Source organism: Arvicanthis niloticus, chromosome 3, assembly GCF_011762505.2.
Source record: "Arvicanthis niloticus isolate mArvNil1 chromosome 3, mArvNil1.pat.X, whole genome shotgun sequence".
Classification (NCBI taxonomy): Eukaryota; Metazoa; Chordata; class Mammalia; order Rodentia; family Muridae; genus Arvicanthis; species Arvicanthis niloticus.
Window position 1 is genome coordinate 68,027,953 of NC_047660.1, and position 15,624 is coordinate 68,043,576.

Sequence of the window (15,624 nt, forward strand, 5' to 3'; positions counted from 1 at the left end):
CTTCCTTAGAGAGAATAGGGACAAAGATAGAGCCTTTATAAGCACTCTGGTGTGGTTGCTCTACTCCACAGATCCCTCCTTATGGTGGCCTCTTAAACAGCTCTAGAACCATCCTCAACAAGACAAGTTCAACCAGCTGTTGACCTTGTACCATTTCTCTGATGTGAACTAAATCTCTTTTCCTATCAGCTTCCCAGCCTCGGGCATTTTGTTATAGTAACAGAAAAGTGGATATAGTCAGTGATGTTGAGTGCATATCCATTGGCCATCCTCTGTAGAAATGTCTATTCAGGTCTTTTGACCTTTTCCGCTTGTTGTTTTGAGATAAGAACTCACAGTGTAAGCCAAGCCAGCCTGGAATTTACTAAATAGGCGACTGGTCTTGAACTGATCCACTGGTCTCTGCCCTCTGAGTGCTGGGATAACAGTGCTACCATTTTTAATTATTGCATTTACTCTCTTTCTCTTGAGTCATGTGATTCTCATACAGTTTGGATATTTGCTCCTTACAAGATAAGAGATTTTCTAATATTTTGTTTTGTTTCATATGAATTTTTAGGCTGTGTCTTTGACTTTGGTGAGAAATAATAGTTTTGATAGAGAGCTCAGTGAATCAACAGATTATGTGGAGCTCTGTGGACATTTCAAGAATATTAAAATTCTTCCAATCCAGGAAAACAGACAGCTTTCCACTCTTCTGGATTTTTGACTACTTTTATCCTGTAAAAATTATACCTCCTTTGGAAACTCCGTTCCTGATTATTTTAACCTACTTGTTTTATTTATGGCAAATGGGACTGTCGTCCTCTTTTTCTTTCAGATACTTTGCTGTTACATATCAATACTACAGATTTTCACAAGTTTATTTTGTATCCACTAATTTTGCTCATTTCAGTTATAAATTTTTCCAGGTTTTATATGTGTGTATGGATATATTCATGTCTGTGTACATGTGTTAGTGTGTCTTTGTATGTGTTTATGTGCATGTGTGTGTTTGTGTATGCACACCTGTGCATTTCAGTCTCTCTATGTTGGATGTAAATAGTATATTTTGGGTGTTGACTTTTTATTTTATTTTTGAAATTATTTTTATTGGATATTTTATTTACATTTCAGATGTTATCCCCTTTGCCCATTTCACCTCACCTACCCAGAAAACCCCTATCCCATCCCCCTCCTCCTGCTTCTATGAGGATGTGCCCCCACCTAACCCCCCCTACTCCCACCTCCCCACCCTCAAATTTCCCCACACTGAGGCATCCAGCCTTCATGGGACCAAGGACCTCCTCTACCACCTTCGCCAACAAGGCCATCCTCCCCTACATATATAGCTGGAGCCATGGATCCCTCCCTATGTGCTCCATGGCTGATGGTTTAGACCCTGGGAGCTCTGGTTGGTTGGTATTGTTGCTTTCCCCATGGGGCTGCAAACCCCTTCAGCTCCTTCAGTCTTCTCTCTAACTCCTCCATTGGGGACCCTGTGACCAGTTCAATGGTTAGCTGTGAGCATCTGGCTCTGTATATGTGAGGCTCTGGCAGACCTCTAAGAAGAGGGTTGCCTTTTTATAAGATTTTGAATTTTAATTTACAATTCCCTATTTAACTTATTTCCAAATAGATGGTCTTTTCTTTTTATTATCTAACTGTATTGTGTAGGACTTCAATTGCTATGTTAAACAGAAGTGGCAACATTGTGTATCCTTGTGCCCCTAACCTTAAGACAAAGACCTTTCAGCTTTTTACCAGGGAGGGAGTGTGTCAGTTATAATGGCATTTATTCAAGCCTACCTTTTGTCTGGATACTTTCTATACCTAATTTAAGGAGACCAGAAGTCTTGTTATATTGTTGTGCTTTTGAATTTTTATTAAACAAAAATTTGAGACTCAAATTCAAGGCAGTGGGACTAGCATCAAGCTGTTACCTAAGGAACTGGCCAAGTGGAAAGGCCTCAACTTCTGTCATCCACAGAGTCAGCAATTTATCACCAACTTCAAATTGTAAAGGTATACAGAGCTTTGCAAGGGCTTTAAAAATAAGTTTTCCAACTAATTAAAAAGCACTGCAAAGTTATATATAACTTGGCAAACCCTAAAAATGCAAAGAATAAAAGAAATACTATCCTTAATTCTGCCTCTTGTTATTTAATTTGGTCACCATTTTGAATGTGCATTTCTCTGGTTACACAGAACATTTTTATTCTGGTGCTGGGAGAGATCTAGTCCTGAGTTATGCTCATAGGTATAGAGTACTTTAATATACAAACTTTGACTATTAATTATTTTTCTTTAAATAATTTTATTTTGAGGAACTGGAGCTTCAGGAGATTTGGGTTTGATTCTCAGCACCTATATGCAGCTTACAACCATCTGTAGCTCCAGTTTTAGGAGACCAGAAACCCTTTTTGGGCTCTGTGTGGGATACATGTGACATACAGATATACAAGCAGGCAAAACACCCATACATATAAAATTATATATATATATATATATATATATATATATATATATATATATATATATTTAAAATGCTATTCTACTCAGTAGACTTTGCCTGAGATTCCTAACACCAGTATAGATCTATGTCTAACCCTTTTTAGACTTATACAACCAAATTACCTATTTTCACATCTCTCCAGAGCTGAACTGAGGTTTCTTTTCTTGAATTATAGAACTGATAAGTACTCTTTCAAATTATCTTCACACATTCAAACATCCTGATCTGAGATGCCTTTTTGCTCCCATCAGAGTCACTTTGTGGGTGTCCTGGTGTGGTGTGGGACTTTGTCCTAATTTGTTGCCTATTGCTGTGATAAAATGTAACTTAAGGGAGAAAGGGTTAATTTGGCTCACAGTGCCAGTTACAATCCATCATTGTGAGAAGTCAGGGGTGTAGAAACTTTAAGCTTCTGGTCACATTACATCCACAGACAAGAGCAGAGAACAATGAGTTAAAACATGCATGTTACTGTTCAGATCAGTTTCACTCTTATACAACCCAGAATATCCTGCTCAGAGAAAACCACTTATCCAGAGCAGGCAGATCTTCCTACCCCAATTAAGCTAATGATGATAATCCCTTGCACACGCGCCTACTGGCCAACCTAATCTAGACAATCCCCCACTGAGACTCACTTGCCTGGAGATTTTTGATTGTGTCAAATTAACAACTAAAACTAATCGCCATGGGCCATTGAGACGAGGTGGCTCAGTGGGTAAAGGCATTTGCCACTAAGCCTAGTTACCTGAGTTTGGGTCCTAGGACCCACATGGTAGCAGGAGAGAGACCAAGTTAGAGTTGTCTTCTGACTTTCAGACATGCAGTATGACAGGGATGCATATAGAACACACACACACACACACACACACACACACACACACACACACACATTGGAAAAATCCCACCAAACAAATCCTGAAACCCAATCATCACAGACCCCATACAATTTACTCCACTAACCTCAGATATGGGTAGTTTCTCAGATGAGGCCAAAGTTGAAAATGCTCCTCTTGGCAATGAAACATTTACTCTTTATACTGGAAACGCCTGTGAATGCTTAAAATCTGGCTTTGATCTTTGCCTCCTGTCCCTCTGCTCTGAGAAATTCTTCTCATTCCTTCTGAGAGTAGTCAGCCTGGTCATTCTGTCTTTATCCCGCTCTCCATTTGATGCCCAGCCTATTTCCTGAGTCTGGACTCCCCTCACTTACTCACATGCCACACTACTTTTTCTTATCTACTTCTTAGAGTCTTGCTAGCTGAACTTGTTTTCCCTTGGAACCGGGTCCGGTTGACTTATTATAGAGAGAACACAATGACTGATCAAACACCATGTGCATTGCAAGTATGTATGTAACAAATAAATGAATGTTGGTTATTCTCTTGCTTGCATTTAAATCTGTTTTGGATTTGAGATATAGTAACACAACACCCACATTTCACTTGTCTCTCTTCTTATTATTTGGATTCTATATCAGGTACTAGATGGAAATTTTGCATGTAACATTTCTACTCTTCACAATGATCTCTCAAAGCATCTGTTGGCATCTGTTTTACAGAGGTAGCTGAGAGTCTTCAGGTTCCTTATTTCTTCTAAATTTAGTGGCTGACCTCCCTTCTTGGAAGACTCATTCCTGGAAACACCAACTCCTGGCCTTGTTCTGAGGTCACTAGATGTCTTTTATCTGTTCCTATGCTCCTGATCCCATCTTGATCAATCACCTCATCTCTGTCTGAACCCAGTTGGGACAGACTATGAGGGAAGAACAACCCTGAAAGGTTTGATAAGATCTTTACATGAGAGCTTGAAGCCAGTTGAAGGAAGTGGAAAGCCAAAGGTGTTTTCACATTTGCAACCACATTTGAGATGGTTAGCAAAGAAGTCTCACTTCTAGAAATCAGGCTGACATGCCTGTGGCTATTTCTTGGCTGACTGAAAGTGTCTCTTAGCTTCTCTGAACCTCAGTTTCCCCATCTTTTCTATGAATATCACATTCTTCAAGGCATTTTCTCATTCTGTATCTCAGACTGACACTTCATTTGAAGCTATCCCTATGATTCAGTCTCCTGAATGCCGAGATTATGAACAGGGGCCACCACAGCTGTGAGCGTAGACTAATCTGACTCTCATGTTTGTCACCTTGTGGGTCACATGCTACAATGCATATACTTCAGTTTGTAAAAAGTAGTCTTAGACACAGTGGCACTGTCAGCCTGATAAAATACCTTATTATGGGAGCAAGATTGTATAAATGGAGGTGCTGACTTCTTGAGGATGATATTCTTATTCCAGGGGCCCCAAATCAGGGCTCATGACCAACTCTGGCTGGCCTCCTGTTTTTATATAACTTGTGAGCAAATACTTTTTTTTTTACATTTTAATATGATTTTTAAAGAAAACAACTATGACATGTAAGTATTACATAAAATTTAAACCCCAGTATCTATAAATACAGTTCATTAGAGCATCACTGAGCACATCTGCTCGTAGAGCAGCCGTAACTGTGTTTGCAGCAGCAGAACTGCATAGTTATGAAAGACTGCAGCCACATTGAGTTCATACATTTATTCTCAGATTCTACAAGTAGAACTGTCAGCTTTCTACATGTTGAAGCTTCTAGTCTGGACGGTCAGTGTAAAGTAACCTCATTTTTTCTTTAATTGCTTTACTGATTTCTTTCACTTGATAATAAACATTAAATGAAGATACACTGTCCCCTCCATTTTTTTAAAGCTTAGATAACTGCAGACTGAAACACCAGTATAACATTAAAAGTCAGTAAAGGGTGAAATGTCCATCCCCAATTTCAAGCCATTCTTCTCACTCTGAATGGCACATTTCTCTTCTCCTATTAATGCTCCAAACCATTGTGATCAGGAACTGCAGAACAATGCTGAGTTGGTGCAGTCCCTTCACACACGTTACTTCTATTATTAATGGTGGTTATGATACAGTAGTGTTGGAGAATGGTATAGTCAAAATGGCTCTGAGTTCTTGCAAATTCCCCTGTTCTTTTTTTTTTCTTCAAATATGACCGTAATGCTTCTCTTTGGAGCCAGAGCTTCCTTGGTTCACCATCTCTCTGTCCTTCCCTATTCTCCTACTGACAGGCTTCAAGTGAGGCATCCTCATTGATCCTAAGAGCTGAGACAAACAAGCATCAGGTTAAAGAAAAAACAGTCACAGGAAAACAGCACTTTGCTAATTACTCCCTGCCCCTTTTCCCAGGCCTTCTCCAAATGAATTGAACAGTACATAGAATTCTGTTAGCAAACAATATTCTCCATTCATCAAATAATGACATGGGAGGGTGTTGATCTCTGTTGCATTTCTAAATGTGTGGCTTTGTGAGACATACCTTTAATCTCAGCACTCTGGAGGCAGAGACAGGTAAGTCTCTGTTAGTTCAAAGCCAGCTTAGTCTACATAGTGAGTTCTAGAACAAACAGACCTATGCAGAAAGACCTGTGCCTGCCATTTTGTTGATATTGTTGATGTTTTTATTATATTTCATGCAAAGAAAGAAGAAAATCTTTCAGTATATCAAGTTAACAAGCTAATACCATGAACTGTAAGTAGGATATTGCTATTTATATCTGCTTCGCTTATTTTTTTTCCTAGTGAGAAGCTGGATGGAAAAGCTAAAAGACAAGGTAAGGAAAGTCTCCTCTTCCTGTTGACTGATATGAAAGGGTAAATAAAAGATATGCAAAATAGTAGAGCTCCCATGGGTTACCATTTAGGAATTTATGTATATATACAAACACACATGTGCATGTATTAAGAGGCCATAACTTTGAAGGAGAGCTGGAAGGGATGTAGGAGAGTGTGGAGGAAGAAAGGGGAAAGGATAAATGTTGCAAATAGATCATAATCTTAAAAAATTATAATAACAAAGCTTCAGTTTGCTGTCCTGGGCCTCCTAGGAGTTCAGGAATTCCCTTTGGATTCCTTCATGGGGAACACAGAAGACAGACATCTTATTCTCAGGAGCCTTATTCCATCTTTTCTCCTCCTCCTCTTCCTCCTCCTCCTTCTCTTCTTCTTCCTCTCTCTCTTCCATCACCTTTTCTCTCTCTCTCTCTCTCTCTCTCTCTCTCTCTCTCTCTCTCTCTCTCTCTCTCACTAAATGTGTGTGTGTGTGTGTGTGTGTGTGTGTGTGTGTGTGTGTGTGTGTGTGTGTGCAGGTATGTGTGTTTATGCATGTGTGGAGGCCAGAGGCCTGAGTCAGATATCTTCCTCTGTCATTCTCTACCTTATTCTTTTGTGGCATGATCTCTCACTGAACCTAGAGCTGGTGGGTTTGAGGTACACTGGCAGCCAGCAAGCCCCCCAAATCCTTCCAACACCACCTTGCACAGCACTGAGGTTTCAGGCATGTTGAGAGACCTGCCATCCAATTGCCATGTGAGATCCTGTGGTTGCACAGCAAGCACCTTCCAAACATTTGTCTTTAGGTTCATTCATTTTATATTGTGTATGAACTGAAGTTACAGGGGGTTGTGAGCCACCATGAGTGTACTGGAAATGGAATCTATGTCCTCTGCCACAGCAGCAAGTACTATCAATCAAAGAGCCTTCTCTTCAGCCCAACAGCAAACACTCTTAACCACTGAGCCAACCCCTTATCCTCAGGTGGTATGCCCAACCAAGTACTATCCTTGATCTACCCAGTACAGTTTCTTTTAGGGGATATTGGCTATGTTGTTCATTTGAGTCTGTGAAATGGGAAACTGCCATAAGTGTGTAGCTTATTTTAATGCTTCCTCACTGGGCACTAGCAAGCCAGCCTGTTTGGATGGTCAGCTGTGGGAAAGCATTTCCCTTTCATACAGATTTGACAAAGTGATTGGCAATGCTCATTTCTTTCCAGAATCATATTTTAATTTTCTTTTGATTTTCAATCCTCTCCAAGTTTTCACATTTGGTTGTAATTTTAACTGGAACTACTCAAAATATTGATGGAGTCTTGAATTCCTCAGGGTAGCCTATGTCAGATTCAATTAGCACATTCAGCTCAGGTTTAATTGGGAGTTCAATTGCTTGAAAATCGTTTTAATGGTCAGGCAATAAGTTGCCTTCAGTTTCCCAGCCTCAAAACATGTCTGCTTATGGTTTTTCATATATTTTATTTTATTATTTGAGCTAGCTTTCCTGTATTTATTTTGCTACAACTTAATGTTAAAAAAAATCCATTAAAATTGCAATTAAAATTATGCTAATACAGTAGTTTTCAGTACCCATGTAGCTTTTGAGGACAAGTTCATTTTGTTTTCATATATATTAAAAGTGATAAAGGAAACTTTCAAGCTCTTGAGGTCATCGGGTGCCATTTTTGGTATCTGTTATGTATCTAGTTATGTCAAACAATATGTTCAAATGAACAGAAAAAGGTTTAGAGTATCCCGAGAAAGGTATTTTCTAAAATTTCTTATATTAAAATGCATTTCTAAAATATATTTTAAAATAGAGTTGAATTTTGGCATAAGGTCACACTGAGGTTGGACATTGCAAATTCTGTAAGTTGCATGTAAATGTCAACTCTTGCTAGTTACCATCTTTGGAAGCAATTTGGGAAGCCTAGCTACAGTCTGATGAAAGTCACTCAAACCCTTAGAATGAAAACTAAACACATACTTAACTGAGCTCATAAACCAAACCAGGACACCAGGACACCCCCTTGATCTAGTTTCATGAAGAGTTCTAAGGTTGGGTCTCTTTTAGTTCCAGAAGCTCTAAACGAAGGTGTATTCAAAAGTCCTGGCTCATTTCTTCTTTTTTTTTTTTTTTTTTTTTTCAGATTTTTCTGTGTTAATATTAAGGTTAATCATGAGTAACAGGAAGCTCCCAGCTATCACAGCTAAAGTCAAAGGCTTACAGCTAGTAACATAAAAACAGGGCCTAAACTGTATACTATTTGTAATCTTCATTCCTAGGGGTAATTTATGATTCTAGATTCTATGGCATGTCCAACTTAGCTATCTCCATGCTCTAGCCAGAAATAAGAAAAGGGGACCAGGCATGGGGCTGCTGAGGACAAACCACCATTAAAAAAAAAAGAGAAGGCAGCATCCCATCATACTTTGAGGCTCGCATCTTCCTATAAGGAGGTGTTCTTGAGTGTGTTTATCCCACAGTGTCTTAGTCATGGTTACTATTGCTGTGATGAAACAACACAACAAAAAAACAACAATATGAGTGTTCCAAAATATAACACTTTTATCATATTTCACATACAAAAAATCAGTTATATCTTTCACCTCTTAACTGGTATTTTCCTTGCCTTCAAATCACAAATAAATTATAGGATGATAATATAGCCCTCAATCCACCTTCCAAGACAATGTAACCATTTGTTCTTCAAAGGCAAATCAGGTCTTCCTTAGAGCTGTTTATCACTTCATTAAAAATTAAAGTAAGATGGTATTAAAGTAAGATGGTATTAAGTAAGATGGTATTAAGTAAGATGGCATACACTTAGTATTGTAAGTTATCAGTTGTGTCCAGGAGCTCTTCTTTGTTCAGAATCACTGGTTGTGCATATGTATTCAGCAATGGCATCCTGAGGATACGATTTACTCATGAGCTTTTCCAACCAATACTGTTCAAACTGAGTCTATTCAGGACAAAACAGCTAGCAAGCCTAAACTGATGGATATCCTAATTTTTATATAAAAAATAAACTATATTCTTCAAAACTATGGGTATCATGAAAGGAAAGATGGTTATAAAGTGATGAAAAGAAGTGACTGAGATGTGATTAAGGAATGTATTATATAAATTGTTGGTAGGATCTTAGACTGGAGAAGTGGCATATTCATGAAGGTCATTTCAGGTCTGTTGAAAAGTTGCAATATGAATACCATAGAACATAACTAGCTATGTTAAATGGGCTCAAGTTAGAAACTGCAATAAGATTTGATATTGGAATATTCCTATTCTTAGGAAACACAGACTGAAAAATTAGGGATAAATAGGCCATAGTCTATGCAATTTATTATTCGATGGTTCAGGTAAAATAAGGAAGAGACTATATCTACAAATAAAAAAATTGAAGGCAGAATATATTAGCAGTTGGTGTATCTAGATTCAAGTGGTAAAGGTGGGAGGAGTATTATTGGTACTATTCTTATTTTTATATTTTGTCTATGAATTATAAATTTTTCCCTCTAATGTTTAAAGATTTAAAATATATTATAAACCAAAATCTGACTAGACATTCTTTCATTTATGTCTTTGAGATAAAAAAATGTTTGTTCAGAAACATCTGTTTTTAAGAGAACAGATATAGGAAGTTGGGATGGGGCCTGTGAAAAGCACTGAGGATGTAGTTCAGTCGGTAGACTACTTGCCTAGCATGTACAAGACCTTGGGTTCACTCTCTAGCACCTCATTAAACTGAGCATAGTGACACACACCTGTAGTCACAGCATTTGAGACATGGAGGCAGGGAGATCAAAATTTAAAGCTATCTTCTATAGTTGTGCCCAATTAAAGCTACTCAAATTGATAATGGCAGGTGCACCATGTTCCTTGCTACCTGCCCCAATGTTCTGGGTTCCCAAATGAAAGACACACACACTCAGCCTTTATATTTTTATATGACTTAATCAGCTCAGTGGCTGGTCCACTTCCTAACCTCCACGTGGCTAATCTACCTCCCTCTGATATTTCCAAGATAGTACTTACTAGAATCTATATTCCATCTAACTTTGCTAGGTAAGCAATTAAATACTTAGGAGTTAGGGAGATAGCTCAGTGGTTTAAAAGCACTTGCTGTTCTTGATGAGGACCAGGTTCTGTTCCCAGAACTCATGAGGTGACTCACAACCATCTATAACTCTAGTGCTAGGTGATCGATGTCTTCTTCTACCTCTTCAAGTTCATGTACTTGATGACACACATGCACTCAGGCACACACATACACATCTCACAAGTGTAAACTACATAAACAAATCTTTTTAAAAGGAGAAATAGAAGACTGGTGCTTTCTCAGAAAAACACCTGTGTATTTATTCTAGGTTTTAAAAGTTATAACTGTAATATATTTTTTTCCACTAGGGGTGTAAGTCTTATGTTCTCCCATGAAAAGGTTGGTATAGACACATGCAGCCCACAAGGGTTTTACTGCAAAGATCTACCTCAGAATAGGGGCCTTGCTTTGAGAGTGGGTGGGACCTAGCTGTGCACTGAAGCACAGGGATGTGCTAGGATCATACTGTTCTCTCAGGACTGGAGTGGCCATAGTGATCTTGGGTATGCTAGACACACCTGGGGTTCCTTGGAAAGTTGCCATGCAGCTGGCAGTGATCTTTGTGCCATTTTTAACCACTGCTTCCCTGGGACTGAGGACACTCTCTGGTTTTGTTCACTGGGTACATTGCTTCTCTCAGAGATAAATTTCACATGCACATCTCCTTGTCCTTGCCTTCCAGCAATTAACCCACCTCTTCATTCATGCCCTTTCCCCTTCCCTTGCTGTTCACCACACTCTCACCTTCTACACATATGTACTTTTATCCTTCCTTTCCTACTGTAATACAGCTGGGAAAAGTTAGCACTGAGGGGAGGCAGGCAGGGCAAGAGAGTGTGAGCCCCCCACCCCCCTTTACCCTCCAAGGAACATGGTATTCCAGAGGACACTTCAACCCTTTGGCATTCGACTCAGGCTGTTTCCAATTTATTGCATTTTAATAGCCCTGGCATTCTCAGAAGCCCACTCCATCCATCTTTAGTACAAATTATATTTCTGTCATCAAAAATTGATGTTGACAAATGTGCATAATCAAGTGGCTGGAGGGACCACTAGGTCTGGCTGATTTATTTCAGACCATACTTCTAAGGGATTTGAAATAATAATCATTTTTTAAAAGCTCATTACATTTTTTGTTGCTTTCTTTCCTCAAAGCAGTACCTTTGTGCTAGGTTCTCTTTTAAATTATAGCATAGCAGACAGAAGAATTCAAAGCATCTAAAACCTGCTGCTGTGTAGCAGGGAAAAGGAACTGAGAACCTGGTGCTCTGTCTAACATCCTAATACACAAGTCTCTCTCCTTCTCTGTCCAGGCAGGCTACATGTCTGGAATGCTGGTGCCTGTTGGGGTAGGGATAGCTGGAGCCTTGTTCATCTTGGGAGCACTATACAGTATTAAAGTTATGAATCGCCGAAGAAGAAATGGCTTCAAAAGGCATAAAAGAAAGGTATGGAAGAAACAAAAGCAAACCTAATCCTTCAGTGCTTGCCTGATTGCTTGATAAAGTAGAGAGAATTTAAGGGAGTGGGAAAAATTCGAGTTCAAGGTGCTTGGTACTAGCTGTTCCTTTGTTCTTTAGAGTGGTTCTGCTTCTGGGCTTTGCAGAGAAAGAATTTAATGCCTTTCTGTTTTCTTTCCCCAGCAGAGAGAATTCAACAGTATGCAAGACAGAGTGATGCTGTTAGCTGATAGCTCTGAAGACGAATTCTGAACTGGACTTGAGTTTAACTGAGATATTCCATGAGATTATTATTTTATTTTCTATTTGAAGGCAAAAGGAAGAAAGAGAATAAATAAATAAGAAAAAACAGTATCTCACCACCTTGCTGCTGCTACCAGGTCTTCGGTCCAGCCCCATCTCTGCTGGAGAGTAGATTTTTTTGCTGTACCCTAAATGCAGCATGCAGTGTTTGGCTATTCTGTAGTGTGTACGTCATCAACAAGGGCTGCAATTTAGAAACACATAGGATATAGGTCCAGTGGGAGTTTGGTAGAATAAATGTTTTGTATTTTTCCATTGCCTTTTTCTTAGTTTGGATTACTGGACTGAAGTTAATGGTGTCACCGCCAAGGCATTGTTGACTTTGATAGACAAATTCTAAGGAAGAGTAACTTTTCATAATCCTTCCCTACCGTTTTGAAGTTGTTGGCTTTGGTGTACCCTATCTCTGCATCAAAGACTAGTTACCATTTGGAACGATTTTTTTTTCCCACTGAGATATCTCAGCCTATTAGAATTATAAGCAGGTCTGTATGTCTCTTGCATTAAACTTTCCAGCCTCATAGTTTTAATTATTTTTCTCTTTCTTAGTCTTGCTGCTAGTAAGAAAAAAAATGCACCAGAAATTATACATTACACAAACCCTTAACCTTAATTTATGCTTGCTTTCTTAAATAATATGACTTAATTCAATGCATATACTGAATGATTCTTATCTGTTTATCATTACAAGATATTCTTCTGCTATATTACTGAAATTAGCTAAGAAGAAATAAGGATGGTATCAAAAAGAGTGTGTGTAAGCTCCCAGATTGATTGTCATTGCCGTTTGGTTCTCTGTTTATGTGGCCATTACTTTTCCATATCTATGATATTACTATGGAAGGAGTGGACCACCAGTGGTCTTTTGGGCTGTAATACATAAGACCATCATTCCTTAGAGAAGATGGCTCAGTGGCCAGAGTTCTCATGTACAAAGGATCTTTGGGCATCCCTCATGGGGATGATGGACTGTTAGATCCTTTCTCATTTTCTTTGGAATGTAATTTTTTCTTCTATACCAAATAACACATTCAACCCCCCTCTTTGAATCTGGATATTTGGGAATTTTGGTTCATTGGATTTAGCAATACAACTTGGATCATTTCTAAGAATAGATAAAGGTTAGCAATAATGCTGGGTTTGTGAATCCAAAAGACCAGTCAGAAGCCAAATAAGATGCACCAGGGTCTTTATTCGAGCTAGCTTGGGCTTAACTCATCATGGACCTGCAGGATGGTTCTGGTGGGAGAAAAGCCCTGAACATTCATTGACACAAGGTTTTATAGAAAGCAGCAACCAAGGGGTGCGTGTTTGTAGCCTGGCAAGCATCTAACTGGGGGCGGGGGGTAGGGGCTACTGCTGGTGCTGGGAGGCAAACCACAAACTCAACTTCTGCTTTCTTCCAAATTGGTGGTTGTTAGGTAGAGAGTGGGTTAACCTGGAAACTGGTGCTAAACGCTAGATTTGTTGGGGGAGATTAACTTGAAAACATTTGTTAGGGTTAGCCTAGAAACATTTGTTAGGATTAGCCTAGAAACTGGAGCAAGGTTCAGGTTTTGCTGGAGGATAACTTAGAAACTAATAGTAGGTATTGGCCTGTTAGTTTACTTGAGTTCAAACTTAGGTCAGGTTCTCTTAAGATGGAGTTTGAGCCCAACAATTTGGTCTCTCACTGTTACTATGGAGATTTTGTTCATAGTCATTAGAGCCTATTCTACTATGACAGGGTCAATTTAATTACTCCTCATAGCTTCTGGGTGAGGAAGGATACATGTTTTCTATTTTTCTATTCTACTGAAGATAGAACTAACGTAGAGAAAAGAAAGAATACATCATCAGTTATATCAGTGGCCTCAGCATAAGGACCACCTTGGACCCAAAATATATACTGTCCCTTTACCATGACATTGGAAGGTCCTTCTTTAAAACCAAATCTACTTGGTCCAAAAACATTTATCATTAATTTCTGTGAATGAATCGTTCACACAAGTTCTTTCCTGCCACATGAATTTAAGTATCATTTCTAGGGAACTAATGGGCAAAATTTTATGGAACCCATATTTGAATGCTGGCTATCTCTCAAAAATATTTTTCCTAGGTTTAATTCTTTTGGTCAAGAAATCAAATGTGTAAAGTTGAGGAAGAGAAATAAAAAGTCTCAAGGAGCAAATAAAAGCTAGCCATCCATAGATCAGGTTGAAGTAAGAGTTTTTTTTTTTTTTTAAAGTGGAACATGGGTCATGACTCTCCTCAGTGAGTCACAGTTCCACTAGGAGATCTACCCTGCCTTGGCATAGGAGATGTTTTCTAAGAGCAGTCTCCTGCTATGTTCCTCATGCTGGAAACAAGTGACATGAGGGGACTTTGTTACCTGAAATATTGACCCAAGTTGTATATAGGGAACTAACAACAAGTTCTCTTAATTCAAGGACGCCTGGGTGATACACGCCTGGAGCTAATGAATCTCTAGCTTTATATTAGATCACGGCTAATAGTGCCTCTTAAATTATTATATAAAAAGTTCCTCTTCTGCCTGCTTTTGGGACTTTTTTCCTCATACTGGATTGCCTCGTCCAGCCTTAATACAGAGGGAGGTGCCTAGTCTTACTGTGAATGGATCTACCATATTTGACTAATATCCATGGAAGGCCTGGCCTCTTCTGAAGAGAAACAGAGGAGTGGATGGGGGCAGCAGAGGAGAGATGTGTGGGAGGATGGAGTAGGAGAGGAGGACGGAGGGGAAACTGCAGTCAGAATGTTAATAAAATAGTCGTAAGTATCAGTCACAAATTCACACAGTGAAGAAAACCTGTGTGTGAACTGTGCTTTAATAGCAATCTTGGTGTCCCCTTTGGCACTCATGACTTTGTAGAGAAAGGGATTTACTTAGATCACAGCAGTTTCTGCACAAACCTATTTAGCTGTCTGTATAAGGAAATGTGATATAGCTATACATTAGACTGTGACTCAGTTCTAAAAAAATAAATGAATCTTGTCACAGTGGCATGGATATTGAAGGACTGTCTGCTAAATAAAATAAACCAGATGCGTAAGAAGGGCTGCATGATTCCAAAGGCTATGAGCTATCTAACGTCAAATTCAGAAACTCAGGTAAAATAATGGTTGCCAGAGATGGGGGAAAAGAAGGGAAGGAGAAACAAGGACATGTTAGCCAGGGGTATAAAGTTTCAGTTATGAGATGAATAGGTTCCAGGCATCTGTTGTATAGAATAGCACCTATACTTCACAATGCTGGATTGTACAACATAGCACACATGGTTAACGATGATGCATTGTACAGAGTAGCACCTATACTCAACCATGCCATACTTTCCATTTAAAGTTTGGTTAGGGCAGCAGATCTCACAGTAAGAATTTCTACCATGAGGCTGAGAGATGAAGAAGAGCAGTACTCCATGGGAAGGGACACGTTCCCTGGTCATTCTACCCAACAAACCCCACCATTGCACTGCCAAATCACAAGCACACTGACATAGTGCAGAAAATAAAAGCCAAGATAAATGAAAGAAGCTACTAGGGGGAAAAAGGCTGAGGAGAAGTTTTCCATCATGTCCCGTATGCTATAAGTAGAAGATAATATTTTTGTTTTG

General features: G+C 39.1%; 1 protein-coding gene across 5 annotated transcripts in view; it reads left to right on the plus strand.

Moving 5' to 3' along the window:
* The window catches only part of LOC117705458 (armadillo-like helical domain-containing protein 4), an 89,875-nt gene extending 77,332 nt beyond the window's left edge, over positions 1 to 12,543 (plus strand). For 3 of the 5 annotated variants that reach the window (XM_076931126.1, XM_076931127.1, XM_034498132.2), the window contains 3 exons: positions 6,119 to 6,150; positions 11,564 to 11,698; positions 11,894 to 12,543. In XM_076931126.1, the coding sequence (XP_076787241.1) occupies positions 6,119 to 6,150; positions 11,564 to 11,698; positions 11,894 to 11,962 (236 nt within the window). In that variant the 3' untranslated portion in view covers positions 11,963 to 12,543. The remainder of the gene's footprint in view (positions 1 to 6,118; positions 6,151 to 11,563; positions 11,699 to 11,893) is intronic. The other 2 variants (XM_076931124.1, XM_034498133.2) reach the window with 1 other exon arrangement.
* Positions 12,544 to 15,624: the final 3,081 nt, after the last annotated feature.